This window comes from Pinus tabuliformis, chromosome 2_2 (assembly GCF_031772625.1).
Source record: "Pinus tabuliformis cultivar Carrire ecotype Pingquan chromosome 2_2, CPIR1, whole genome shotgun sequence".
Taxonomy (NCBI): Eukaryota; Viridiplantae; Streptophyta; class Pinopsida; order Pinales; family Pinaceae; genus Pinus; species Pinus tabuliformis.
Window position 1 is genome coordinate 856,587,752 of NC_142300.1, and position 27,330 is coordinate 856,615,081.

General features: G+C 40.5%; 1 protein-coding gene across 2 annotated transcripts in view; it reads right to left on the reverse strand.

Annotated features, from left to right (window-relative positions):
- LOC149195671 (serine/arginine-rich SC35-like splicing factor SCL33) overlaps window positions 1–26,626 on the reverse strand; it is a 110,467-nt gene extending 83,841 nt beyond the window's left edge. For both annotated transcript variants that reach the window (XM_089405401.1, XM_089405402.1), the window contains exons 1-2: window positions 26,367–26,626; window positions 26,099–26,262 (exon numbers count right to left, since the gene is read on the reverse strand). In XM_089405401.1, the coding sequence (XP_089261527.1) occupies window positions 26,099–26,247 (149 nt within the window). In that variant the 5' untranslated portion in view covers window positions 26,248–26,262; window positions 26,367–26,626. The remainder of the gene's footprint in view (window positions 1–26,098; window positions 26,263–26,366) is intronic.
- Window positions 26,627–27,330: the final 704 nt, after the last annotated feature.

The following is a 27,330-nucleotide window of genomic DNA, read 5'->3' on the forward strand; positions in this document are numbered from 1 at the left end:
CTTTCATGTACTCTAAGATGCCCTTTGGACTGATGAATGTTGGGGCTACCTTTCAGAGGGCCATGGACATAGCCTTCGTGGGAGAGAAGGACAAGTTTGTCCTTATTTATCTTGATGACATAACAATTTTCTCCAGTAGTCATGAGGATCATTTACAGCATTTGAGGAAGGTGTTCCTAAAGTGTAGAAGGTTTGGAATTTCAGTAAAATCCAAGGAAGTCACAGTTTGCCCTTGAAGAAGGCAAACTTTTAGGGCATATTGTTTCTACTGCAGGTGTTAAATTGATCCAGAAAGAGTTCAGGCAATACAGACATTGTCCATCCTAAGGTCAAAAAGAGACATTCAATCCTTTCTGGGTAGAATTAACTTTGTAAGGAGATTTATTCCAAACTTTGCAGAGCTAGTAAAGCACATCACTTCCATGCTAAAAAAGGGGTCACAGATAAAATGGACAAAGGCTACAAGAAGATCTTTCGAAACCATCAAAAGAGCTATCATGGAAGCTCCCATTTTAATCAGCCCAGACTACACCAAGGAGTTTTATATCTTCTCTTTCGCCTCTTACGATACACTTGCAATAGTCTTGTTGCAAAAAAATGGTGAAGATGTAGAGCACCTAGTGGCCTTCTTCAGCAAAACATTGAGGGATGTTGAATTAAGGTATGACCTTATTGAAAAACAGGCATATGCTCTTATAAAGTCCTTAAAGGCATTCTGAATTTACATTCTCCACTCCAAGGTGGTTGCCTATGTGCCTTCAGCTTCAGTAAAGGATGTCCTAACCCAGCTAGATGTTGATGGAAGGAGAGCCAAATGGATTGCAAAACTCATAGAATTCGATATAGAGCTGAAGCCCACCAAGCTTGTCAAAGGCCAAGGCTTAGCTAAGCTTATGGCCGAGGAAAATTGTAGTCTGTTGGACATAAATTGCATGAACTTAAATTCAAATGGAGAACAAACAGAGGAAGCAGCAGGAAATCACGAACAAAACCAGTCTTTGGCTGAGAATTTGGCCACTTGCGAGTGGTATTCCAGTATAGTTCATTTCTTATTGAAGCTAGAAGCCCCTCCAGGGCTTAGCTCAGGACAGGTCAGGACCATCAAGCTCAGATCAGCTAAGTTTTGTATTAATAAGAACCTGCTTTATTGGAGGGACCCATCTGGAATCCTCTTGAGATGTCTAGACAAAGAACAATCTGTGGAAGTTATGCACCAGTTTCATTCTAGCATCTGTGGAGGGCATCATTATTGGAAAACCACGGCCCACAAGATCTTGAGGGTTGGGTATTATTGGCCTGCTCTGTTTTCTGATGTGTTTTCATTTATGAAATCTTGTGACAAGTGCTAGAGGTTTACAGGAAGACAACAGCTGAAATCTCTGCCCTTGAAGCCCATACACACTAATGGTCCCTTCCAACAGTGGGGTTTAGATTTCATAGGGGAGATTAATCCACATTCCAGTGGCCAGCACAGGTGGATTTTAGTAGCCACTAACTATTTTACCAAATGGATTGAAGCTATACCCACTAAGAAAGCTGATCACCGGGTTGTCATGAAGTTCCTAACCGAGAATATCTTCACTAGGTTTGGCTGCCCAACCAAGCCGGTCACTGATAATGCAGCAGCTTTCAAAGCAAAGGAATTGGTGGACATGTGTGAATCAATGGGCATTCAATTAGTGCATTCTACCTCATACTATCCTCAAGGCAATGGCTTGGCAGAATCATCCAATAAGAGCCTGGTAAGAATAATCAAAAAACTGCTGGAAGACAACAAAAGGGGTTGGGATTCCAAGCTGAAGTTTGCATTATGGGCTGATAGAGTTACCACCAAGAAATCCATAGGGAACTCTCCATTCAAGCTGGTGTATGATACTCAGGCTATTTTTCCCATCCAATTGACCCTTCCAGTGGCCAAGTTCTTGCAAGAGGAGCTGGATGAAGGAGATGACATGGCAAGGAGGATAAATGACTTGGTTGAAGTCCAGCAAATCAGGGAACAACTGATTGAGAAGTCAGCAATGCATCAAAAGAAGATCAAGGAAATCTTTGATAAAAAGGCAAAGTTGGACAGTTACTGGGTCCTCAAGTGGGATGCGTTCAAGGAGAAGAAGGGAAATCATGGCAAATTCGACGCCTTATGGACAGGACCTTTTGTCATCACTCAGGCTCACATAAACAACACCTTCGTCCTTCACAATCTGGACGGGGAAAGTGTTTTCGATGGCCCAGTCAATGGGCGTTTTCTCAAGCTTTATTTCATTTAAAGGCTGTAAAGGCCTTAGCATTGTAAATATGTTTTTGTTTCAGTTTTTGTTTTTACGCAAAATTGACTCCATGCCCAATGGAACACTAAGAAGAAGATTTGATTTCGGTTTTACTGGAAAGGCAGTGGTCTATAGTTCTTGAAACCTCACAGGGAGGCTTTCATCCCCAGAAGGAGCCAATGTTAGCTCTGAGTTCCAGCGCTACTAGTTTAAAGACTAAAGGAAGAAGATGGTTTGCTTTACTGTCCGAGAGAGGGCCCCACACGGGCCGTCACTCCACTTCCCTCCTCCCCTCCACTTACATTTTATCCCACTCACATCTCAACCCGACCCTCACTTCATAACAAAACCCCCTTCTGCCTTAGCCTTTAATAAATTAATCCAAAAAACTTACCTTTCTAACCATACGCGCCCTCCACACTTGTTTCAAGGACATCTCGTACCTCCATTTCCCTTCACCGTCAACCTTCCCCCCGCCGATCTGACGGCCCGCGTTTCACCCGATCGACGAACATGCTCGATTGATCTCTGCCGTTAGATCACTCCCGCTAGATCTAACGACTGTCGCTCATATCGCGTAGGCAACTAGCGAGAGGAATGCCCACCCGATAAAGGCAATTTTCCTCTCTCCTCCGCTGCTACGTGTCATCCGCTAAGTGGAATCGGGCGGGCTCTAACACTTACCACTAACCGCCCAATGCCCATCCGATGGAAACCGCTCCCGCCTTAGAAAACCGCCCCCGACCATTATTCATCGAGCACTTCCTCCGTCCGATAGCCGTCCGATAGTCGTCCAATCTGTCCAACAAAGATCCAACGGCTCAAACTTAACCCGCTCCCGCCATGACTGCAAGCCTCATGCAATCGATCTCCTCCGTCCATTCCTTCCGATCCAGCAGCCCTCGTTCATGACTGCTCCCGCTTGTCCTCCGCCACCCTGCCATTACTCTATCCGTCCAATGTAATTCATCCAACAGCTACCAACCTATCCTCCGCCATCCTACCATTACCTTATTCTTCCTAATTAGCACGTCTAGCCGCCCATGCACCTCATACTCTACTTCCTATCAGTTGCCCGAGGAGGAAGGTGTTTGACTCTGTCAGTATCGTGACAATCAGGCTGCTGAACTGAATTAACTAAAAGTATGGCCGAAGGAGGGAGGATGCAGCACGATGCAGGCAAACAGAATTAAACAGTCATGGGACCTCACTAGCACAATCAAGCCAGCCACCTAACAGGGCAGCGCTGTAACAGAATTAATTACTACTTTCGCGATGGAAGGGGAATTGTGTCCTTGTATGCAATCAGGCAGTTAAAGACAATAGAAATAGATTAAGACACCTCGAGCCCTAAAAAGCTCCAGAGCATTGTAAAGAGCTATAAATAGCTGAAAATAAGATGTAATCAGGGTTCAGTTTCTAGAGACTGTTAAGAGTCTGCTACTCAAGCTTCTCATCTTCATTCATCAGTAATACAAGCTTCTTTTACTGTCATATGTTCAATATTCCAATTTCTCTTATGTTCCAAGCTTGCACTTGAACAGGTCGTTCAGGTTTCTTTTGTGTCCAATGCCAGATAATTGTCATCTTATCTCTGCGTTGATGTATTAGATTTGCAAGTTTCTTTACTTTCTGTAGCTGGCCATCATATGTTTATGTATGTATCTGCTAGTATGGTTAGTATTCTCCATTCATTCACCTAATCTACAAACTATTGAGCATTAGTGGTCTAAAGCCTTGGAGGCTGAGGGTGTTCATACATGCCTTGAGTAATAATAGAGTCAAAGTGGTTATCTGGCTTGATCCAAACCATTATTTATTCCAATAGTTCAGAAGAACAATATTGAAGATTATATGTTACCAGGCATCTCCGAGCCACAACCATAGGAGAGTTTCCTGGAGTGGTAACAGGACCTCCCTTCGGACCCCTTAGGGTTATTGGGGGGCACTACCTAGAAAACCATGATTCAGATGGTGTGTTCATTGTCCCTTATACTATAACACTTTCCATCGTACATTACAAGCCCCATATCTCACCTCCATTCTTCGAGTCTAACTTGTCATTGGTTCTCTGCGTGGCACCTATATGTTCACATTCCTTGAGTAGCGCTGGAAAACTATTGCCTTGGAGGGTGGTGCAACTAAAAGAAAAGAAAAAGCATATCATGGCCACAAGAAAACAAAAAAAGAAAATCAAAATGCAAAAGATGGTCAAGGCATAAGATTAGTACATGAGCAAAAACCTAGCATGAGCTCTACCCTCCTCATATGGCCATCACCCAATTCTTGAGCACATGATACTCCTTCACATCAAAGGGAACCCCTACATGTCCCAACCCTTATGAGTGATGAACTGACTCATCATGAGGGGTAATAAAACTGCTACATCGTAAAGAGAAATCTCTAACCCTTGAGCTATATGCGGTAATACAAGGAATAATCAAGAAGTAAAAGGCACACAAGGGGGATGGAAAAAACAGGTCGAGCAAGTAACTCATGCCTCCATACTTGCTCCCACCTTTATATACACTCAAGATGTGGACATCCCATCAGTTGGTCACTTTGACCATGGCACTTGGCCATAAAGCATGTCCCCTCCATTACTGCATTATTTGCACTAACACCTTTTGATGGAGGGGTTGACCTTGGAACTACTACTTCACCTTGAGGGTTGGAAGCACCTAATAAGGTTGACTATTAGCCACCTCTATCAAGGTAAGGAATACCTTTACGAGACTTGGTCTAGTTAGATAGCAGAAGGTGATCCTTGTTTGAAGTATTAACATGCCCTTAACATTCAAGTTTGGTCCACTTAGTTGCATTATTGATCTTAGTCTCTGATGGATGGTTGCTTTCACTTGCCCATGCCTTGAAGGCAACCACTCCACAAGTACCCAAGCCTATCACAGAGTTTATAGTCTTAGCAAATGCAACATTGAGATGCTAGAGCATCCTAATAGCACGAGCAATTGTTACATGCCCCACAGTACCTTCAGGACCCAAGACGTTGGTCTACTTTTCCCTACCATTGAGGATTCTTCATGAAGACACCACTGGACCCAGTATGCCCCCAAGCTAGCCTTGACACAACCTAATGTGTAGGAGTTGACTCAGAGCCAAAATGAGGATGGCCTTCCATTGAGAGCCTAGAGAGGGCTTGTTGCACCTAGACAAACCCTAACGTTAGAGTGGAGGTCTTATTTCACTATTGTAGACCCATGGAGACCACATGATGGCACCCTAGCTGCACTTGGGACCTCAAAGGAGGATTTGAGGACTTTCCCTCAAATTTTTCGATGATCCAAACATTCTCACACATTTGGACACCTAAATGCACCCTGGCATGGTATTTGGAGCCCTAAAAGGGCATGATGTCAACCTTTTCAGAGGCTACAACGCACACTTGTGGGAAATTATGGTATATTTTGTCATTAGCTAGTGGGTTGGCTTGTAACCCAAGTTCATTTGCATCAAATTTCATATTAGGGGCTTTATTAGGTAAAAATAACTTGAGGTAGACCTCATATAAATAGAGGTCACCTTCATTCCATTTCCATCATCACTTGTGGATCAATTCGGCCTTCTTAGAGATTTTGGCCTAGCTAAAATTTGTCTTTTATCTTGTGGAGATGTGATCAATTGTGGAGGTTTTCCTTATGGAGCTATTCTATTGTTTTGGAAATGTCATTTTGGAGCAATACAGGATTGGTTCATGCATTTTTCTTGTAAGTATTCTTTGTAGTGGAATATCTTTTATGGCTATTGCATGGAATGGATATTGTTAGTGTTTCTATGCGCTAGTTATTATTAAAAAAAAAATCTATGAAATCTTGGCAATGATATTGTGTGCAATTCCCTATTAGAATTTGTGTGACAATCCCATGAGTGATTCTTCATGTTCAACTCTCCTCATTGACTTTGCTCCTTCATAAAATGATAGCTAGGATTTTAAACTAGGGTTTCTCAGTCCCTTACTCCATCCTAGGGTTTAGTCTTTTCTCCTAAGTAGATTCTCCCTTAGACTCCATCACCCAAGGTCAAGGCACTAGCCTTATTCACATGGTAAATCACACCTTAAATTACCTTTAAATCACATTCTTCCCTCCATTTCTTTATTTTCGGCCTCTTAAGGAAGCTCATTTAGCTAGGGTTGTAATGTCCCATATGGATTAGTTGCCCAAGGGAGAATGAAATAGCCTATCCAACCCCGTAGGCTATAGTGTTTGATAAAGGGGGAAACCCATTATCTAATGTTTTGGGGCAACACTGGGTACATTTCGGGTAGTTGGGGCAAAAATCCCAAATTGGGGGCTACACTTGCAACCCCTCACATTTGATTAAGGAAGAAGCCCCATTAGGAATCTATAAATAAAGGAGAGATGAAATAATTTTATCATCATCAATATGGTTTGAATATCTTTGTTTCTTTGAGTTGAGGCTCCAAGGGTTTTAAGACCCCTTTTCCTTTGTCCAGTTTCGGTGGAGGTGATCCCACCCTAGCCAGTCTCCACTGATTTCGGCGGTGCAAGATTCCACCCAAGTCAACCATCTTTTCTCATCATTCATCTGGTACATTACTCTAAGGAATTCTGTTAATTTTAGATAACAAGGGTATGTTCTATGCTTAAGAGAAATTTACTTCAATTTTTTTTATTAGCCCAATATCAATTTCCATATTAGCAATCACATTAACATGATAGTAAATGCAGATAGAACATAAATAAAAAGCAGAAGACAAACCAAGACAAGAGGACACATTATTTGGCGGATGCCAGGGAAAAACCCCAATGTGGGGAAACCCTTTGATCAAGTCTTCTTATTATTCTTCAAAAGTCCAGCAAAGAGAGAGAGAGTACAATATACAAAGTTCACTTGCCCAAACACAGTCAAATCTGTCTAGTCAAACTCCAGTCAACAAGATGCCCTAATCAAAAAGTCAATGCTGATCAAATCAGCAAAATACTTCTCCAAATCAGCTCGGGCAAACCCAGTCAATTCGGCGTCCAATAACAATCTGAATCAACCCAAAACAATCCTGAAGAAATCAGTCAAACTTGGTCAACGCCCAGTCAAACTGGCGGTCAACACTGGTCATATAGCCTAGAAAACCTTGAAATTTGTGCCAAGAAATGTGACCTGCCCAAACAGAATTTCTGCCAAGAAACACACAGTCAAACAAGGTCCACTGTTGCTTGGTCAACACTGGTCAAACTTGTTGTACCTTGGTCAACCCAGAAAACATAAAAGTACAGTCAAACCTTCGCACGTGTGAAGGAGAGACGCTGCCCAGAAATCTGTATGACCTAATCAGATGAGGAGAGAGAGACATATATGAGTGATGATGAGTGTCCAAATGAGGTAGATGCTCCTTCTATTCATATGCAATGTTGATAATGAAAAGACATGAATTTTGGGCTTCTAAGCCTACATTACTTTGTTGGCCGACCTTGACAATTTGTCCATAAAAGAAATAAATTCATAATTCCATTTGTACATGTCAGAATGAGATGATCTTTAGATCAATCCTACACCTCTTGAAAAGAGGAATCCAATAAAAATATCAGCTTCGTCATATGAGTTGTCGAAGGTGGAGTTTGGCCCTAGTTCCCAAATTTAACACTCCCTCTCAACTAGGGAGAACTCCACCTGCCAAATCATCTGTTAATCTGTACCATCTCTAACATCCCTGCTATACTCTACTTTGAAGAAATAATGAAGAAGAAATGATCGAGTGTGTCATACCACTCTCCACTAACCCAAAGTCAGTCTCCATTGATCCCAGATCAATATCAAACATCCTAGCATAGGGAGTACGGTAGTACACAATGCGTCCAGCAGTAGTACTATAGTCCTTATCCTCATTTCCCTACTCATTGGCCAGATGAGAGGTACTTCCCATGAGTCCCAAACTACATGGGTAGGATGTATCGACAGGAAAAGGTGATCCACTCATCCTGCTCATATGCCATAGGAGAAGGTGAACCACTCATCCTGCTCATATGCCATAAGAGAAGGTGAACCACTCATCCTATGCATATCTCAACCATCATGGGATATCACAGAGGAAGGTGAACCACTCACCTTGTACATAGCGCACCATTAGGGGAAGGTGAACCACTCACCCTGTACACAACGCACCACTAGGGGAAGGTGAACCACTCACCCTATGGTTGCTCATCACTCCAAGAAGTACCCTAAACCCCCCGTATCTCCCAGAGCTCAATATCCAACTCAAACGAGACCCTCATAAGAGGGTCTCTCCACGACTCCAAGTTGTTCACGAAAGGTTAAGAATTTGACCTACCCCAAGGGCTTCATAAGAATACTTGCGACATGATTATCAGTGCCAATGTGATGGAGCCTTATTGCTCCTCGTTGTACCATATCCCGGATAAAGTGGTACCTAAATCAATATGCTTGGAGCGGTCATGAAACACGGGATTCTCAGAAAGACGAATCCCACTTTGGTTGTCCGAAAAGATCATGGTGGTATCAAGCACATGTCCAAACGACCCACTAAAGAGCTTCCTCAACCAAACAACTTCACAAGAGGCCATACTAGCAACAATATATTCTCTCTCGACGATGCTCAAGGCAATTGATTTTTGCTTCCTGCTCATCCAGGATATCGAAGCAAAACCTAGAGAGAAGCAACATCCAAATGTGCTCTTATGATCCACCACACTTCCAGCCCAGTGAGCATCAAAATAACCATGGAGCCTCACATTCCCAGCAGTGTATCTCAGTGCATAGGTGATTGTGCCCCGAAGATATCTCAGAAGATTCTTGGCAGCAATCCAATGTATGTGATGAGGCTCGACCATAAACTGACTTAATGTATTCACTACAAAGCATATGCCCGGATGGGAGTTCACCAAGAAAATCAGGACCCACACGAGTTGACGATACTCAAAAGGATTTCCCAAATCGGGCCCAACGGCACTTCTGCATAACTCCTTTAAGTTAAGTTCCATTGGAGTAGTCACGGACTTACAATCCACCATTCCAAATCTTTCAAGTAACTTCACAATGTATTTTCCTTCAGAAAAGAAAATCTCACCTGGCTTTTGCCAGACCTCCAATCCTAAGAAATAATGCATCAATCCTAGGTCCTTCATCTCGAACTCGGGAGCCAACTCCCTCTTACATTGATGAATAAGAGGGTCTGCACCTGTCAGAAAGAGATTGTCCACATAAAGTACCAAGATGAGAGGTCCATCATTCTCAACCTTAAAGTAAAGGTTTGGATCAACTTCACTTCTTGTAAATACCAACTTCATCAGATAGTTGTCGATCCTCTCATACCAAGCCCGGAGAGCTTGCTTCAACCCATAGAGGGCTTTCTTCAACTTACATACATGTGTTTTACGATCTTGAACTTCGAACCCCTCGGGTTGTTTTTACATAGAGTTCCTCCTTAATTGAAACATGCAAGAAGGCGTTTTGACATCCATCTGGTGTAGGTTCCATCCTTGTGAGGCAACAAGGGCTATGATCGAACGGATGGTGGTATATCGAGTAACAGGTGCAAATATTTCATCACAGTCCAAACCTCCCTTTTGAGAGAAGCCTCGAGCAACAACCCTGGCCTTGAACTTTGCAACACTTCCATCAACGCCACGCTTGATCTTGTAGAGCCATTTTGAGGTGACAACGGATTTGTCCTTGGGTCTAAGTACCACATCCCAGACATCATTCTTCATAATCGACTCATACTCTTCGTTCATAGCATCCTTCCAAACTTGGTGCTTCACAGCTTCTTCGAATGTGCAAGGCTCAGATTGAACAATGGTGCTCATGGCAGCTAAGTACCCTTGGTACCTATTCGGCTTCTTACTTTCATGAAAAGTTCCCCTTGGAGCAATATGATTCTCGGCATCTTCAAGAGTTTCCCTAAGCCATGAGGGTCTCCTTTTTGAGGAGGGCTCATGAGGAGGTGGATCAATGGGATCCATTGGTCCTTCAACATCGGGCATCAGCTCATCCTCCGGTTCTCCCTGCTTTCTTGTATCTGCTTCTTTGTCCTTTGTCCTTCCTTGGAATAGGAAGGTTACTAATCTTCCCAAGGGCAGCATCTTCATCAAAGGTGACATCATGACTTATCTCCACATCTCTTTGACCAGGCACATAGATTCTATATGCCTTTGAAGTTTCACTATAGCCCACAAATGTTCATTTCTTCCAAGATGCATCCAATTTGCTTCTCTTTTCTTTCGGTAAATGAAAATACACAGGGCTACCAAAAATTCTAAAGTAAGAAACATTAAGTTTCTTACCAGTGAAAACTTCTTCGAGGGTTTTGGAGTCCAATGCTTGATGAGGGCATCGATTTTGTACATACACAGCAGTGTTGGCGGCTTTTGCCCATAGGAACTTCAAAACGCTTTGATCATGAAGCATGGCATGAGTGGCTTCTATAATGGAACGATTCTTTCTTTCAGCAACTCTATTTTGCTTGGGGGTGTATACGGTAGTAGTCTCCCTCTTAATGCCAACTTCTCTACAATAGTCATTGAATTCATTTGATTCATACTCGGTCCCATTATCGGTCCTCAATATTTTGCTCTTCTTCCCTGTTTGATTTTCGACCAAGGCTTTGAAAGAACGGAACCATGTGAACACTTCATCCTTCTTCAAGAAATAAATCCAAGTTTTGGCAAAGAAGTCATCCAAAAAGATAGCATAATATAGATATCCTCCCAAAGATGTCACGAGCAACATACCAGATAGATCAGAATGAACCAATTGCAAAATGTCAGTAGTCTTGCTATCACTTGAGGGGAATGGTCCCCTTGTATGTTTTCCTTCAGCACATCCTTGACAAACACCTTCATGTTCTACTTTAAATTCGAGCCTACCTTTCACCATCTTCCTTACATCGGGTAGAGCCTTATAATGAAGATGAGCAAACCTTTGGTGCCATAATTCAAATTGAAGAGATGTGTCGCAAGACATAGCTCCTAGTGGACTTCCTCCAACTTGATATAAGTTATCAACCCTGAATCCAAGAGTAAATGCTTCTTTGAAATTTCTTTTCCAAACACGTACCTTTCCATCAATGAATGCCACCTTGAATCCTTTGTCTTCCATCGCCGAGATAGATACCAGGTTCTTCTTTAGATCAGGTACATATAGTACTTCTTGTAGATGAATGGTGTTACCTTGATTCAATTGAAGAGTAACATTCCCAACTCCCTTCACAGGATAGGTGGCATTGTCCCCAAGAATGATTTCCAAATTTGTATCATTTTCTATCAGATTTGAAAGAGCTTCCTTATACCCAGTGAAGTGCCTTGAGGCACCACTATCAATCAACCAATTTCCCAAGGTATCCGGAGGAGAGGCAGTAGAGAGGGCAAATATAAGATAAAATTATTTTTGCTTGTTATCTACAACATTAGATTCATCATACCTAGAGTTTCTCGATCTTTTGGGAGGTCGACCATTTGAGTAGCAGGAGCATTCCTTTTTCCTTTGTTGTTGAATCTGCCATTCCTTTGATTGTTGTTGCCCCTGAAATTGTTGTGGTTGTTGTTGTCATCATCCCGAGGTGTATCCCTTCTATTAGGATACTCCCTAACATAATGGCCAAACCTGTTACAAATGAAGCATCTTCCCTTCCTTCCATCTTTGAATCTCGGTCTTCCTTTACATTATTTCTTTGAACCTGCATTGTTCTTCTTTTAGCATGAGCGGAAAAAGCAGTAGGATCATTCCTATTTGAAGGCATATCTCTATCCATCATCCTTGTCTCATCTTGAATACATCTAGTCAATAATTCATCAAAACATGGAATCATGTCCTTGTTGAGGATAGTAGTGTTGAACACATGCCATTCATGAGGGAGACCTCCAAGGGCAATGAGAGTGAGCTCCCTATCAGCAATAACTTCTCCAATTGAAAGAAGATCATTTTTTATCTCGGTAATCCTCGTGAAGTAGGATTGGATATCTTCACCTCTTCCCTTCTTTATGTCCTTCAAATTGTTTTTGAGAAAGAGCACTTGGTTTGCATTGCTAACTTTGAACATGCCAACCAACCTATCATACATCTCCTTAGATGTGTTTGAATCAGAGATGTATGCAACCAAATGCTTGTTAATAGAATCCCTGATGATCTTCTTAGCTTTGACTGCAGTGTAGTTGTGCCCACAGATCCAGATCCGCTCAAGAAATACTGCAGTAGTTGGTGGACAGGGTGTCAGACATCAGCAATGCAGAAAGAGATGTTACTAAACAGAGTGATGCTTCAGCAGGGTGCATTGCTAGAGCACATTCCTCGCTAAGAGGGAATGTTGATTTCTGGTAGCATCAAATGTGCTCTAAATCTCAACATTTGCAGGGAGGCTTAGACACGTACATTGTGCATTCTCCAATACCCAAAAATCGTTTTGGGAAATTCCACCTGGAGACAGTTTTATTAACATAATTAATTATTTTTAATGAGACCTTGAGTCTAAACTTAGGAAATTAAAATAATTAATGAGTATTAATCTAAACTATGAGTGTAACTTCTAGAAGAAGATGAGGATCAAGCCAAAATGATCTAAGCCATTGATTAGAAGTTAATCTGGGTTGTTGGTTGTCCAACAAAAAGATATAAGAAGAGGTTTGAGGGGTGCTTGGAAAACACACAGAGAGAAGATCAGAAGTTCGATTTTCTGAAGCAAAGCAGCTGCGGGAGAGATTTTCAATAGTGATCTTTTGCAAAGAGGGGCAGGGATAGTATCTAAAGGGAGATCTTTCCCGGTCGGAGAATACTCAATAGAGAAGGTAAAGAGAGATCCAGCAGTGGCAGCGTAGAGCTAGAGAAGCTGACGCAGAGGCAGCGCAGAAGCCAAGTGGAAATCTGACAATCAGCTGAAGGAATCGATTGCAGACGCCGGAAGCCGGGGTGTGAGTTCGAGAGGTGAAAATCGAATTTCCTGAGCAGCAAATTGATCAGCTGAAGGGGTGAAGTTGTCCCCAGAGGGTGTGACGCTGGGATGATGAAATGACTGTGCAAAGGTAGCCAGGGGAAGCTCATTTAGTGGCTGGATCAGCCAGGATTTCCAATGATAGTGTGAGGTAACCTCACTTATCTTTCTGTCAATGATATTCTCTGTAACTGGATTGTCGGGAAGGCATCCAGAGATTGTATTCAGAAATTACTACTGCTTAATAATAAACCCTCAGCTGTTGCACTAGTTTTCCCACATTGGATTTTTCCAGGGACATTTGTCCAAAAATAACTGTGTAGATGTGTTGTATCTCGTTCTTGTTCAGTTTCTTGTTTCCGCTTATAATTTAAATGGTGTAGACTGCAATGTATTAGTTTCGATATTTACAGTAGGAAACAATAAGTAACTTGATTCAGAAATTAACAAGTAGGAGAAACTTAATCAGTTGTTGCAATAGAAATTTGGGCATCCAAATTTTCACATGGTATCATAGGTGCAGGTGAAGTAAGAGAGCAGAGCCAGAAGAACCTAGCGCTGAAAAGAAGGAGGGTCGAAGCGTTGCGTAGGCTGTAAATCAAATCCCCAGAGGGATTGCGCAGCCCAGGCCAGGAGGGCAAAATTTTCGAGGAAGGGCTCTCTCTGAGTGAGTCCTCAGTCGACATAGAGGTAAGACTTCCAGATTGAAGTTTGCCAGTGTTAGAGGGAGCAACGCAGAAGCTTCAGCAAAGAGGAGGTCTAGTGGGACATAGTTTTCTGCAAGCAGTTAATGGGCAGAAAGACATCAGAGGGAAGAGAGAGACAGGGTTGGGGGAATTCTTCCTCAGAGGACTTCCAGCCAAGGAGTCTGAATTCTCACTTGCTGAACAGCAACGAAGAGAGGCGGATCTACAAGTTCCAGCAGGGAGTGTGTAGCCCAGTCTAGTGCTACGTAGAGGAGAGAGGAGGTTATTCCACTTTTTTGTTTAGCAGGGATGGTAGCTAGTGGGTTGAGAGAACAGGATCGGTTGGATGGTGCATCCAACTATGTGATCTAGAAGGCAAGGATCCAGATCTGCTCAAGAAATACAAGGGAGAGATGGCAAAGACAAAGAGAATGATCCTCGACAGAGTGAAGGATCATGTGGTCTGTCACATCGCTGGCAGAGGGACTGCCAAGGAGATGTGGGATGCATTGTCGATGTTGTATCAAGGATCTTCCGAGCAACGAAAGATGTATTTAGAGCAGAAGATGAGATCTCTACAGATGCAGAAGGGGGAGTGCATTGATCAGTTCCTCACTAAGCTTCAGGAGACCCGAGATGAGCTAGCAGCTGTGGGGTCAACACCTCAAGGTTCCGAGATGGTAAGATTGGTCCTAAATTCAATATCTGAGGAGTGGCAAGTTTTTGTCTAGAGTATCCTGGGCAGGGCGACTTTGTCAGACTGAGATGACATGTGGGCAAATCTTAAGCAAGAGGAGCTGAGGAGAGACTTGGTCAAGTGTAAACTTGACGGAAGCAGCAGCAGTGGGTCAAAGCCCAAGGAGGAGGAAGAGAATGTGGCCCTCGTATCCAAGGGACAACAAGAGCAACAGAAGAAGAAGAAAGATGTTTTGAAGATCAAATGCTTCAGGTGTGGTGAATTCGGTCACTACTTAACACAGTGTCCTCTCAGGAAGAAGGACAAAGATGAGAAGCATGAGCCGAAGGTTGCAGCCACGAAGATCGAGGAGGAGGAGTTCGCCATGACAACCCAAGGTGATTTAGAGTTGTAGTTCGAAAGGACTACAGATGGGCAGGATTCTTTAGGAGCCCACCTCTTGGATCAATTCCTTGCTACGGGAGCCCAAATCAGTAGTAGCAGGATGGACCGGTATCAGTTGGTGCATAGGAGTGTCGGAGTGATAGTTGCAGTGGCTAGGAGCAGTGCAGAGCAAAGTTGGCAACAGTGCAGTTGGCACAGAGCAGAGGTCAGCAGCAACGCAGAAGCTTCAAAGGGTCAGCGTAGAGACTAGCAACAATCAGACTCCAGCAACGAGATGCATCACACTGAAACCCAATTCAGTAATTTAGGATGCTTTTCCATTGTTGATGCAGTAGCAGTAGCAGTTGGAGAAGGTTGCAGTGTAGATGTAGTATTGGCAGTGGCAGTGCCAGCAGCAAAACGGATGCAAAATTGAGAGGGAGTTGCAGTACGGATGCAGTGTTGACAATGGCAGGGTCAACATCAGTACAAATGCAGCATTTGCGCAATAGTTGGTGGACAGGATGTTAGACATCGGCAACGCAGAAGGAGATGTTACACAACAGAGTGATACTTCAGCAGGTTGCATTGCTAGAGCACATTCCTCACTAAGAGGGAGTGTTGATTTCTGGTAGCATCAAACATGCTCCAAGTCTCAAAATTTGCAGGGAGGCTTAGGCACATGTATTCTCCAATACCCAAAAATCGTTTTGGGAAATTCCACCCGGAGACAGTTTTATTAAAATAATTAATTATTTTTAATGGGACCCCAAGTCTAAACTTAGGAAATTAAAATAATTAATGAGTAGTAATCTAAATTGTGGGGGTAACTTCTAGAAGAAGATGAGGATCAAGCCAAAATGATCTAAGTCATTGATTAGAAGTTAATCTGAGTTGTTGGTCATCCAACAGAAAGATATAAGAAGAGGCTTGAGGGGCACTTGGAGAACACACACAGAGAAGATCAAAAGTTCAATTTTCTGAAGCAGAGCAGCTATCAAAGAGATTTTCGATAGTGATCTTTTGCAAAGAGGGGCAGGGATAGTATCTGAAGGGAGATCTTTCCTGGTCGGAGAATGCTCAATAGATAAGGTAGAGAGAGATCCAGTAGTGGCAGCGCGGAGCTAGAAAGGCTGACACAAGGCCATGCAGAGGCAGCGCAAAAGCCAAGTGGGAATCCGAAAATCAGCTGAAGGAATCGATTACAGAAACCAGAAGTCAATGTGTGAGTTCGGGAGGTGAAAATCGAATTTCTTGAGCAGCAGATTGATAAGCTGAAGGGGTGACATTGTCCCCAAAGGGTGTGACGTTGGGATGACACAATGACTGCGCAGAGGCAACCAAGGGAAGCTCATCTAGTGGCTAGATCAGCCAAGATTTCCAGTGACAGTGTGAGGTAACCTCACTTATCTTTCTGTCAGTGATATTCTCTGTAACTAGATTGCCGAGAAGGCATCCAAAGACTGTATTCAGAAATTACTATTGCTTAATAATAAACCCTCAGTTGTTGCACCAGTTCTCCCACATTGGATTTTTCTTGTTCAGTTTCTTGTTTTCGATTATAATTTAAACGGTGTAGACTGCAGTGTATTAGTTTCGATATTTACTGTAGGAAACAGTAAGTAACTTGATTCAGAAATTAACAAGTAGGAGAAACTTAATCAGTGGTTGCAGTAGAATTTTGAGCATCCAAATTTACACAATAAAGAAATCAAAATGATGAGGACTTTCAGATCGATGCTTGCAAAGTTTGTAAGGGAGGTCCATGTTGAGTTTCCTGTAGTAGTTGTTGAGAGCGCTTGCAATGTGAAAAACACTGTAGCAATTAGTCAAAGTATGGTTGATTGTCATGTGGTTGTTGATCAAAGTGTCCGCAAGTTGGATGCTATTGCAGTTGTTGATGCATGCACCAACATCGGAAAGTCTAAAGGTCAGGAGGATGCATTGGAGGAATGTTCTATAGAGACAATCTCGAAAGTTGCCAATGATGATTGTGATGAATAAGATGATGAACATATTTCTCATACAGGAAAGAAGATGGATGGGCAGAGGAGCTTTCTCAGTCCTATTGTGATAGCAAGTGCCACTCCCTATTCTCATGCATTAACCGTGGATTTGGAGCTAGGTGAAATGCCAGTTGGAACCAATGCTAACTGCTTTCAAAATACGTCAGTCCAAATCAATGAAAGTCGAAGGCAAGAAGTGCTCTTTTTCTAGTCCAATGAAAATAGTCTTGTAGAGGAGTTTGAATCTAAGAAGGCTTCCAGAGTTGATACTCTTATTGCTAAGTTAAAGGAAATTGCCACAAGTACTACATTAGGGACTGACTATACCCTGGTTGTATCTATTGGAGAAAATGATAGTGGGACAGAAACAAGAGTTACTCAACAAGATCAAAATGTTGAGAGATATGATAATATATGAATACTGTTTGCCATCGTTTTAGTGGAAAAAAGGCAATGGCAATGTTGTAGTAGAAGTTGGTGTTATGCATGAAGAAATTCCTTTAAATAACATGGGTAGCAAGGAAATAGTTGAAGATCATCTTGCAGATGCAGCTGCAAAAGGTTCTATAAGAAGTGTTATTTCGATTGGATCTTCTAATAAGAAGAAATAGTGTCTCTCTAATGTTTGTTCAAAAGGTTCTGAGAGTGTTTTCAGTGAATTCTTAGATGATGGTCCTATGATCAAGGATGAGATCTGTAATGTAGATTCTGGAGGCAAGAAACTGATGCGTACAAATATTGTTGATAAAGGATCAGGCATAGGTAAGTGTTGTTCTTCTGATGCAATAGATATTGGTGTGTGGACAAGAAGAAAGCTTGCATCTAATAATAGGGATAAAAGGTCGTTGGATCCATCCCCCACATTACCATATCCATCAACAAGCGATGTGAATGATGCATCCAAGGATAGGAGTTCACTTAGATTAAGGAGACTATCTAGTACTGCTGCATGCAGTTTAGCTGAGAAAGAATAGACCGTCCAGACTATTGCAAGAAGTGGCAAGCTAGAAAAAAGGCAGAGGACAATGAAATGGAAACGATTGGATGCTATTGCAACTAATGTGGAAAATAACAGTAAAATGTCTTTACCCTTAAGCCATTCAAAGATCTTGAACAGTACCTTCCTTCCTTCTACTCAAGTAATGAAATCAACTGAAATGCAATTTGATACAGCAAATGTTTCTTCTACTCCTACAAGGGGATCAAGTTTAAAGAGAAAACAACCAGTATTGGTATCTAGGAATCCTTTACAATATAAGCAAAATGCACAAAGGTTTCAAGAAGATGGAAGGAAAGAGGAGTCAGTGCAACAAATACAACCTAAGGATGATTATAATCAACAGGTAATAAGCGCAATTTGCCCTAACAACCAGTGTTGATAATATTGACATTGGCAAAATATCGCCGAGGGTCCTAAAAACATCTTCTCGGCAATATTGGCAAAAATATTTGCAAAATATCGGAAAATATCAGCAAACATTAAAAAATGCATAATATATTCATTTTTTCATATTTTTTTTTCAAATTAAAAATATCGGCAAGAGGGTGCTCACCTGGCGATACATTAGGTCGTTGCGCAATATTTCGATGATATTTTGAAAATATTGCGATATTTTGAAAATGTCACGATATTTTCCAGCCAATATTTTGTTTCCCTGAAAAAAATTCACTATATTCAAGATATTTCGCGAAATATCGTCGATATTATCAACACTGCTAACATCAACTATCACTCAGTACCTAAAGAAGAGGAATATGAACCCCAATTTATTGGTGAAGGGTGTGCGAATGAAGAAACTGTTGGAACAAGAAAAATATTGATGGAAGATGCAGGGTCGAGAACAGAATTTCCCTCAGCAATAGCATATATTTGTACTCTTAACCTAGGGTTGATCTATGAATCAATAAATGAAGGCAATGACTATTGCAGGGCGACATCCCTCACCAACATTTTAGTTAGTGGACTGCAAGAACTAAAGAAGGATGTTGTAAAGATTGAAGAGGAGTTTTCATTCTTGGAGATTGAAGGGAAAATTTTGCAACATCTAAGTTTAGCATTGCTTAGAGACAAGCAATGTTGGGAAGGGAGGATGTGAAAATTTCTAACCTGAAATTCTACTGCGATAACTGATTTATTTCTCCTACTTATTTTCCACAATAAGTCATTTACAAAACCCTTCAGTAAACATTAAAATAGATTCTACTGCAATTATCACATAATAGCATAGAGAAAATAACAGTGATATACAAGCACAAGAATCAATCACATCAACATAGTGATTTTTGGACAATTGTCCCCAGAAAAACCCAATGTAGGAAAACCGGTGCAGCAGATGAGGGTTTATTTATTAATCTTCAGCAACAATCTCTTTACAAAGGAAGATTCTATAGAATACTTAGACACTTCTGAGAGAAAACAATTGAGACAATTTTTCTCCTCCTCCTGGAGAAGTTCTGACACCCTAGAGACCCTCTATCCTCCTCTGCATCTCTAGCTACGTTGTCTCATTGCTCTTCCCTCTGCATTGTCTCTCAGATGCTCTGCACCACCTCTTCCTCAGCCTCTGATTGATGTTGATACCCTCCTCTTCCTTCACCCTGCTACTCTCCCTCTGAAATCGAACTTCTTCTCCTTGAGAATCAATTTCCCTCAAGTTACTAAGTATTTGCCCGGTGTGTCTCCAAATGACTCTCAAGTCTTCTCTTATACTTTTCTTGTTGATGAATCAATGGCCGAGATTAAGTCCTTAATCAATGGCTAAGATTAAAACAGACTTGATCCTCGTCTCTTAGCAGTTTCTCACCCATATATTTATTAATACCCATTAATATTTTTATTTTCCTAACTTTAGACTTAGGACCCCATTAAAAATATTAATTATTTTAATAACTCGTCATCCGGGTGGAATTTCTCCAAATGATTTATGGGTTTTGGAGATCTCATGAATATTAGCCCCTCCACAAAATTTCGGAACTAGATCACATACGATGCTACCCAAAATCAACAGAGGATTGTAATGTCCCCTATGGACTAGTTGCCCAAGGGAGGGAAAAATAGCCTATCCAACCCCGTAGGCTATAGTCTTTGATAAAGGGGGGGACCCATTTTTCAATGTTTTGAGGCAACAATGGGTAAATTTGGGGTAGTTGGGGCAAAAAGCCCAAATTAGGGGCTATACTTGCAAACCCTCACATTTGATTAGGGAAGAAAAACCCCATGAGAAATCAATAAATAAAGGAGAGATGAAATCATTTATCATCATCAATTTAGATTGAATATCTTTGTTTCTTTGAGTTAAGGCTCTTAGGGTATTAAGACCCCTTTTCCTTTCTCTAGTTTCAGTGGAAGTGATTCCACCCTAGCTAGTCTCTACTTGGTGAAAGATTCCACCCTAGTCAACCATCTTTTCTCATCATTCTTCTCGTACATTACTTTAAGGAATTGTCATCTGGTTTGACATTCAAGAATGGGATTTCGTGGGTTGTTGGCTGATGGTATTTTCTGTTTATGGCTATTGTCTAAGACAGCGAGCAGCTTGGAGTATTGTAGGAGCAGCAGAGTGAAGTAACGGCCTTTTTTTGGCACCCGCCTGTGACAGAATAGGGCCACAGCTGCAAGACCACAGGGCTTGGGAGGCGGATTGATACCGGCACTAACTTGAAAATTTGAAATAGTGAGGCAGTCTGGTCTGAACAGCAAATAATAGAACCAAAGCAAGAGTAGCAGATGCAAACTCGGAGCAAGTTCGTAGCATAGCAGATAAGCAGGAGTTAGACAGAGAGCAATTAATTAGTCTAGTAACCATAGATTTGAACAGTGTTAGTTATAGTTAGAATGTTGATCTATTATTAACAATACAATCACAATTATACTAGTGAACCATTGGTAGAATAAGTTTAACGTTCATTGGGCAATCAACCCTAATTTAGTGTGGTTTGTTGAAGAATTATATCACTGTTGAAAGTCTTTATATTCGTGCATTACATAGAAGAATACCTGTTGTCATAAGAATGTGCATTGTTGTTGTATGTAAGATTCCCACTTAGAATTGACCAAAAAGACCACTGAGTTGTCTGACTTAATAGGGACTTTTCCAGTGAGGACTTTTGTCAAACAGTTTGATGGCAAGTTGTTGTAAGTGCACTTTCAATACTTTTCAGAGAATTAATGATACACAGTGATAAGAAAATGCATTCAATTACTTCTTAATCAGAAATATATTATGTTCTTCAATCTCAGAACCAATCACACCACCCTTGTGCACATTATAACAGCCAATAACAATATTTTTTATCGCTGGAAATAACCCAGAAATACTAGCAATATGCACTTTAAATTTCTGAACTGATAAATATAAATGTACAATGCATGAATAGATGGGAATCTGGTGTTTGCTTCAGCACTTTGATACCACAGGACATATCCCAAGATGAAAGTTATACCCTTTAACGTTCAGCCCAGAAACACTGTCAATGAACAGCTCCACAACAGGGACTTGTCCTCATTGAATAATGACAAAAGACCATACGCTGTCCAGCAAGGAGTGGCCAATCTCTGAAATTATATAGTAGTTTGTCCTCTGGTATATTATATAAAATATGGATGGCCGCCCCATCAATCTTCAGCTTAAAAATCAGTATACAACAGCGATATTCCAGCAAGAGATTCGACCTGGAATGACTATGGAATATGAAGGCACGCACAGCAAATAAGAGTGAGATTGTCCCTTAATCAACAACAGCTAAATAACCCCCCAAAGATTGATGATTTGGTCCCTTCTTAGGTCTGATATGGCTCACAGAAAACGCAGTCTTTGATCTGATAAATAATATCCCCTATGCATATACTTCAGGGACTCCATCTCTGCAAGTAAATACGCTGTCCCTTTATGTAGAACTCGTCCAACTTGGGAAGGAAACCCACAACCAACATTGGAAGCCTCTCTCAGCGAACAAATAAGAGAGACTCAACCCAAATAAACAGTGAACTCAGCCTGCCTCAAGGTTGAGGAGCTTGACCCAGTTGCCACTCAAACCAACCAGCAAATAAGCTAGGTGACTCAACCTTCTAGATGGGAAACTTGTCTAGCAAGGTAAATCTCAAAATTTAGCCACTCAAACCAACCAGCAAATAAGCTAGGTGACTCAACCTTCTAGATGGGAAACTCGTCTAGCAAGGTAAATCTCAAAATTTAGCCTCTCTACCACTGGAAATCGACCCCACTTTATGGCAGACTTTGGCTCTTTCCATAATGCATTCTCAGCCTGTAAAGAGGATGGAAAACACAATATTAAAAAATAGAATGGATTGATGGCACCTTTACTTCAATATATCATTTAGATCTTATTTTCCTTTGAAACCCAACAGTGAAATCTGAGTGTTTCTACTCTCTCGAACCAACTAGGGTGTCTAGTTTCAACATCGAAGCTAGCTATGGCCGCTAGGGTTTCTCAAACCCTAAACTTCTTCTCCAAAACTTTCCAAGAGCTTCTTTCCTCAAAATGCAAGTGTAAGAATGATGAGAGACTCCCTCATTTCCTTTTTTATAACTCACTTATCTTTTCCCTCCAATTAAAATATTAGAAGCACTTTTTCGATCTTTATTTAATAAATTGATTTTTATTAACTAATTAAAGCCACTTTTAACCTCGAAAAATGCTTAATTAGCCTCCATGGCCACACCAACCACCCAAAGCCTTTTTGTATCATTCTACCCTATAAATATTTTCACCGTGATTTCAACGAGCTATTACACTAAGGTTTTTTGTTCTCCATTGAAGCACAACGATGAAATCTGTGTGATTCCACTCTTTCAAACCAACTAAGGTGTCAAGTTTCAACACCGAAGCTAGCTATGGCGGATAGGATTTCTCAAACCCTAAGTTTCTTCTCCAAAACTCTCCAAGAGCTCCTTTCCTGAAAACTTTTAGTGTAAGAATGAGGAGAGACCCTCTCATTTCCCTTTTTATAACTCACTTACCTTTTCCCTCCAATTAAAATATTAAAAGCACTTTTCTTTTCTTTATTTAATAAAGTGATTTTTATTAACTAATTAAAACCACTTTTAACCCCGGAAAATGCTTAATTCACCTCCATGGACACACCGACCACCCAAAGCCTCATTTTATCATTTTTCCCTATAGATATTTTCGCCCCGATTTCAACGAGCTATTACACTAAGATGTTTCTCCGCGCAATCAACCTGAAACAACACCTTAAGCATTATTAATTAAAATATGCCCATTAATAACTCTATCTTATGAAAATTGTCGAAATGCAATGGAGCCACGAGCGAGTCGTGCCGAACTGATCATAATGATGAAATATGGTAAGCAATCCCAATCGGACCCATAAAACTCCTCCAAAACCCTTTGGCCTGCCAATGGAGTAATCCCGCTCCTATGACTAGGCTAACACAAACTCTTGAAATCCCTCCTAACCACATCACAAGGTAATCCAAAATTTGGGGGCATTACATTGTACACTCCGTTTTTGATTTATTGGAAACCCTAGTCAAAATAGAACCCTAAGGGCAAAAATACCCTTGAGACATTACAAGGGTTAGAATTAGAATTCAACTAGCGTTAATGCGTTGCCTTGTGGAGGGATTCAACACTTGGTTGTGAGGTCATTTCCTTAGAATCAACCTCTTCACGTGGCTAATTCTTCTATTTTATGGCTAACGTCTTATGCCCTAGGTAATTTTTGCCCTAGCTAAAACCCTAGTCTTACCTTAGGCTTCAACTTGGGGCTTATAAAAGGCTTGTAGTTCCAAAAGGTGATCGTATCTATTCATTCATGCCTTTTCTTGGCCTTTGTGCACCTAGGTAAGCCTACTGACCTTGCCTGTACACTAACCCTAGTTCACTTTGTGCCCTAGATAAGCCTTTGGGAGGGTACACATTGCTTTATTTGAGCTAGTTGAGCCTTGTTCTTAAGTAGGGTATCTCTCCTGAGTCCTAAGCCTATCCTTGTCAACTTTAACCCTTAGACTTGATATACCCTTTAGATGACATAAAATAAGGAAGCCTCCCTTGTGGTGAAAGTCCACTAAAGAGTAGGAGGTAATGGTTGTGGTGATAGTCGACCACACCTCATAGCATTGTCACTTAGTCTAGCTCTTGCCTTGTGAGCTCCCCTCACAAGACCTGCTAGATTTTGAGGCAATAGGCTCAACTGAGAAAATGCATAACACAAATAAACCTAAATCTAATCCAGGAGATTTTTCCTAGATCGATGCTCGAACTTCTCTGCATATTTGGATCTCTAGCCTCTTGCACTCCCTCGGGCCCAACACATTACTCTTTAGATGCCTCTCTCAATCTTTTATTGTTGTAGTGTGTCTTTCTCCTCTCCTTAGCCTTGCTTTTATAACTTTATATTGACCTAAATCCCTAACCCTAACCCTAATCTCCAAAGTGATTAATTGTCGAGATTAGATCTCGCCTCACTTGAGATCAATGGTTAAGATTAAAACTTATTCACTAAAGTAATTTATTTACTTTTCCTAAGTTTATTTTAGCTCAATAAGTCAACATAATAATATGTGTTTTTTTCTAAGTTAGACTTAGGCTAAGTTACATTAGCAATCTTGCTCACACTAGAGCAGGTGACTAACGAGATTGTGGGCGACTTCTGCATGCCTAAAAACAAGACCTATGCAAAAGTACCTGCCTGAGAGCTACAAACATCAACACAAATGCAGATAAGAATTGATGCAATCATGGAATCTGGCTTAAGGGGTCTTTCTTACTTAAATTTGATCTTACCCTTGCAGGAGTTAGGGAGGTGCACACTAGGTATGGTGGGCAAACCAATTGAAACTACCCCACAATCCCAAGGTTGGTTGTCGGCACAGGAAATAAGGTTAAATGATGAGATGAGTTAGGATGGAAATCCTTTCTAACTGAAATGAGAAGAGCCCATATAAGGTTGAGTGGGGATACCAACAATTTAGTATGGGCAATGAATAAGATCGAGGGTGATTACACTACGAAGTTCGACTATCTATTTCTACAACCCCTCAACCCTACTGACATCAGATGGTGGCAGTCAAAATTGTGGAAGGCTAAGGCTCCACCTAAGAGTACATTGTTCATATTGTGGAAGGCTAAGGCTCCACCTAAGAGTACATTGTTCATGTGGTTGATCCTCAATAAGAGAGTATTGATTTGGGAACTACTTCAATGGAGGAACAAGATTGGCCTTGGAAGGTGTTCATTGTGTAAAGCAAATGAGGAGACTTACACTCATCTTTTCTTGTCTCGTCCATTCTCTATGCATGTTTGAAAGGATTTGGAGACTTGATTGGGTTCTCAGGATTTATGGTAGACTTACACTCATCTATGCACGTCTAGAAGGATTTGGAGACTTGATTGGGTTCTCAAGATTTATGGTGTAAAGATACAGTGGATATGAATTTCCAAGAGTAGTTTATAAGAAGAGGATTTAAGTTTTTTAATGTAGTTTCCTTCTTAATAACTTAGGGAATATGGCTGGCCCATAATTTTAGTTTATTTGAAGCATTATCAACGAAAATATTGAAGGAAAACAATATATGACTTGAATATTCAGAATTTTGACAAACTTTATAAGCAAAAGGTTGAAGCAAGCAATTAAAAAAAAAATGAATTTTAAACTTCAAGGAACTAGAACGGCTTGTCAATGTTTCCACTTAAACCAAATTACAACAATTTGAAGGAAAAAAATAAAATAAAATATTTTTAACTCGTCCCATTAAAAAGTACAGGACCTTCTAAATTTCTGAAGTTTGTATATCTCTGACAGAAAGGAGAAAAAATAAAAGGGGTAATGTTTTCATAGGCACTTAAATCCTGCGAAAATTAGAGTCGATCTTCACAAAGAAGGTTCAAAAGCACTGTATGTTAAGAAGAAATTGGCATATATTACCTTTAAAACTGATTATGCATATTTCTATGTAAATCTTGCAAAGAAGGGGTTAGGTTATTTCGGTAAATATATTCAACATGGAATATTTTTCAAGAAGGTTCAAAAGCCAACCATTATACTCTGTTAAGAACAAATTGGCATATATTACCTTTAAAACTGGTTAAATTTCACAGCCTATTGGCCGGTTTTACCTTAAAAACTCTTTCAAATTTTGCAATCTTTAAACAAGTGGAATTGTCAAGAAAAAAAACACCTGCAATCCCGACGTATATTACGAACAAACAGACTTGTAGGACCGTCCCTCGACCGACGACCATATCGACCCCTCGGACTAGGGCTACGGCTTCTTCTACAGTAATATCCTCCTGAAGGAGGGACGAAACTCGGGCTTCTATACTCCATTGTTTACTCTGAAACCTATTCATAACCTGAATCAATACTTTGGAAATATATAAAACAATTATAAAATTAAATTTATCAAATTGGAAATCTGAAACTACACGGACATGGACGGAACTCACCTGCAAAAATTGCTTCAGTGAGGATATAACCAGAGTCCGCTACTTAAACAAGAGCAGATACAGAGGATATGCGAAGAACTGGGCTGAGGTAACCCAGCTCACTATTTACGAGAGTGGTTAAAGAACTCCTTTGAAAACTCAGGGTTCGTTCCAGAAGCTTTCCGAGCTTCAATGGGCTGGTTATACATGAAATATAGATGTCCACGTTCCTTTGAAGGATACATGCATAGAATATGATCGCAAATCTGAGCAGTCACTCTTTCGGGTTGTTTATTTTGGCAGAAGTGTGATGTGGAGCCTTTCAGGTTGGTTATAAAAAAAAATTAGCCCATTGTCTAAAAATGGAAAAGAATATGATCTTAAAGTGGAAAAACTTGTATTTTGGTTTCTTTTAAAAATGGTTTTTAAAAAAGAATATGATGTTAAAGTGGGAAAAGTTGTATTTTGGTTTCTGGAATAATGTATGTGATTTTTCTTAACGTTTAGGATGGGATTTCTATCCATTGTCAAAAATAACAGTCAGAAGTTCAAATTAATAAGTAATATTTGACCATCTATTTCATGAAAAATGAAATATTAATTCCAAAAACACTTAACAACTAAGATGATCGAAAAGCAAAGAGAGAAATGAATTAAAAAAAAAAAAAATCGAAACATGAATTAGTTGAAAAATTAAGAATTAGTTGAAATTTGGAGATTAAATATTCAAACATTAATTAGAGAATTTGAAAAGAAAAAAATGAACAGTAAATATAAATATATTCATCTATATTTGTATTATGAAATTAAATATGACAAAATTAAATGAATTAGATCTAAGAATTAGGGATTAATAAGATGAAGGGGGATTGGTAAATTCACAAAATATTTATTATTAACCAAATTAAACGAGAATTCCTATGAAAAAAGGGAAATTATATTTTAATTATTGAAGAAATTAAGAATTCGCTAAAAAATTATTAAT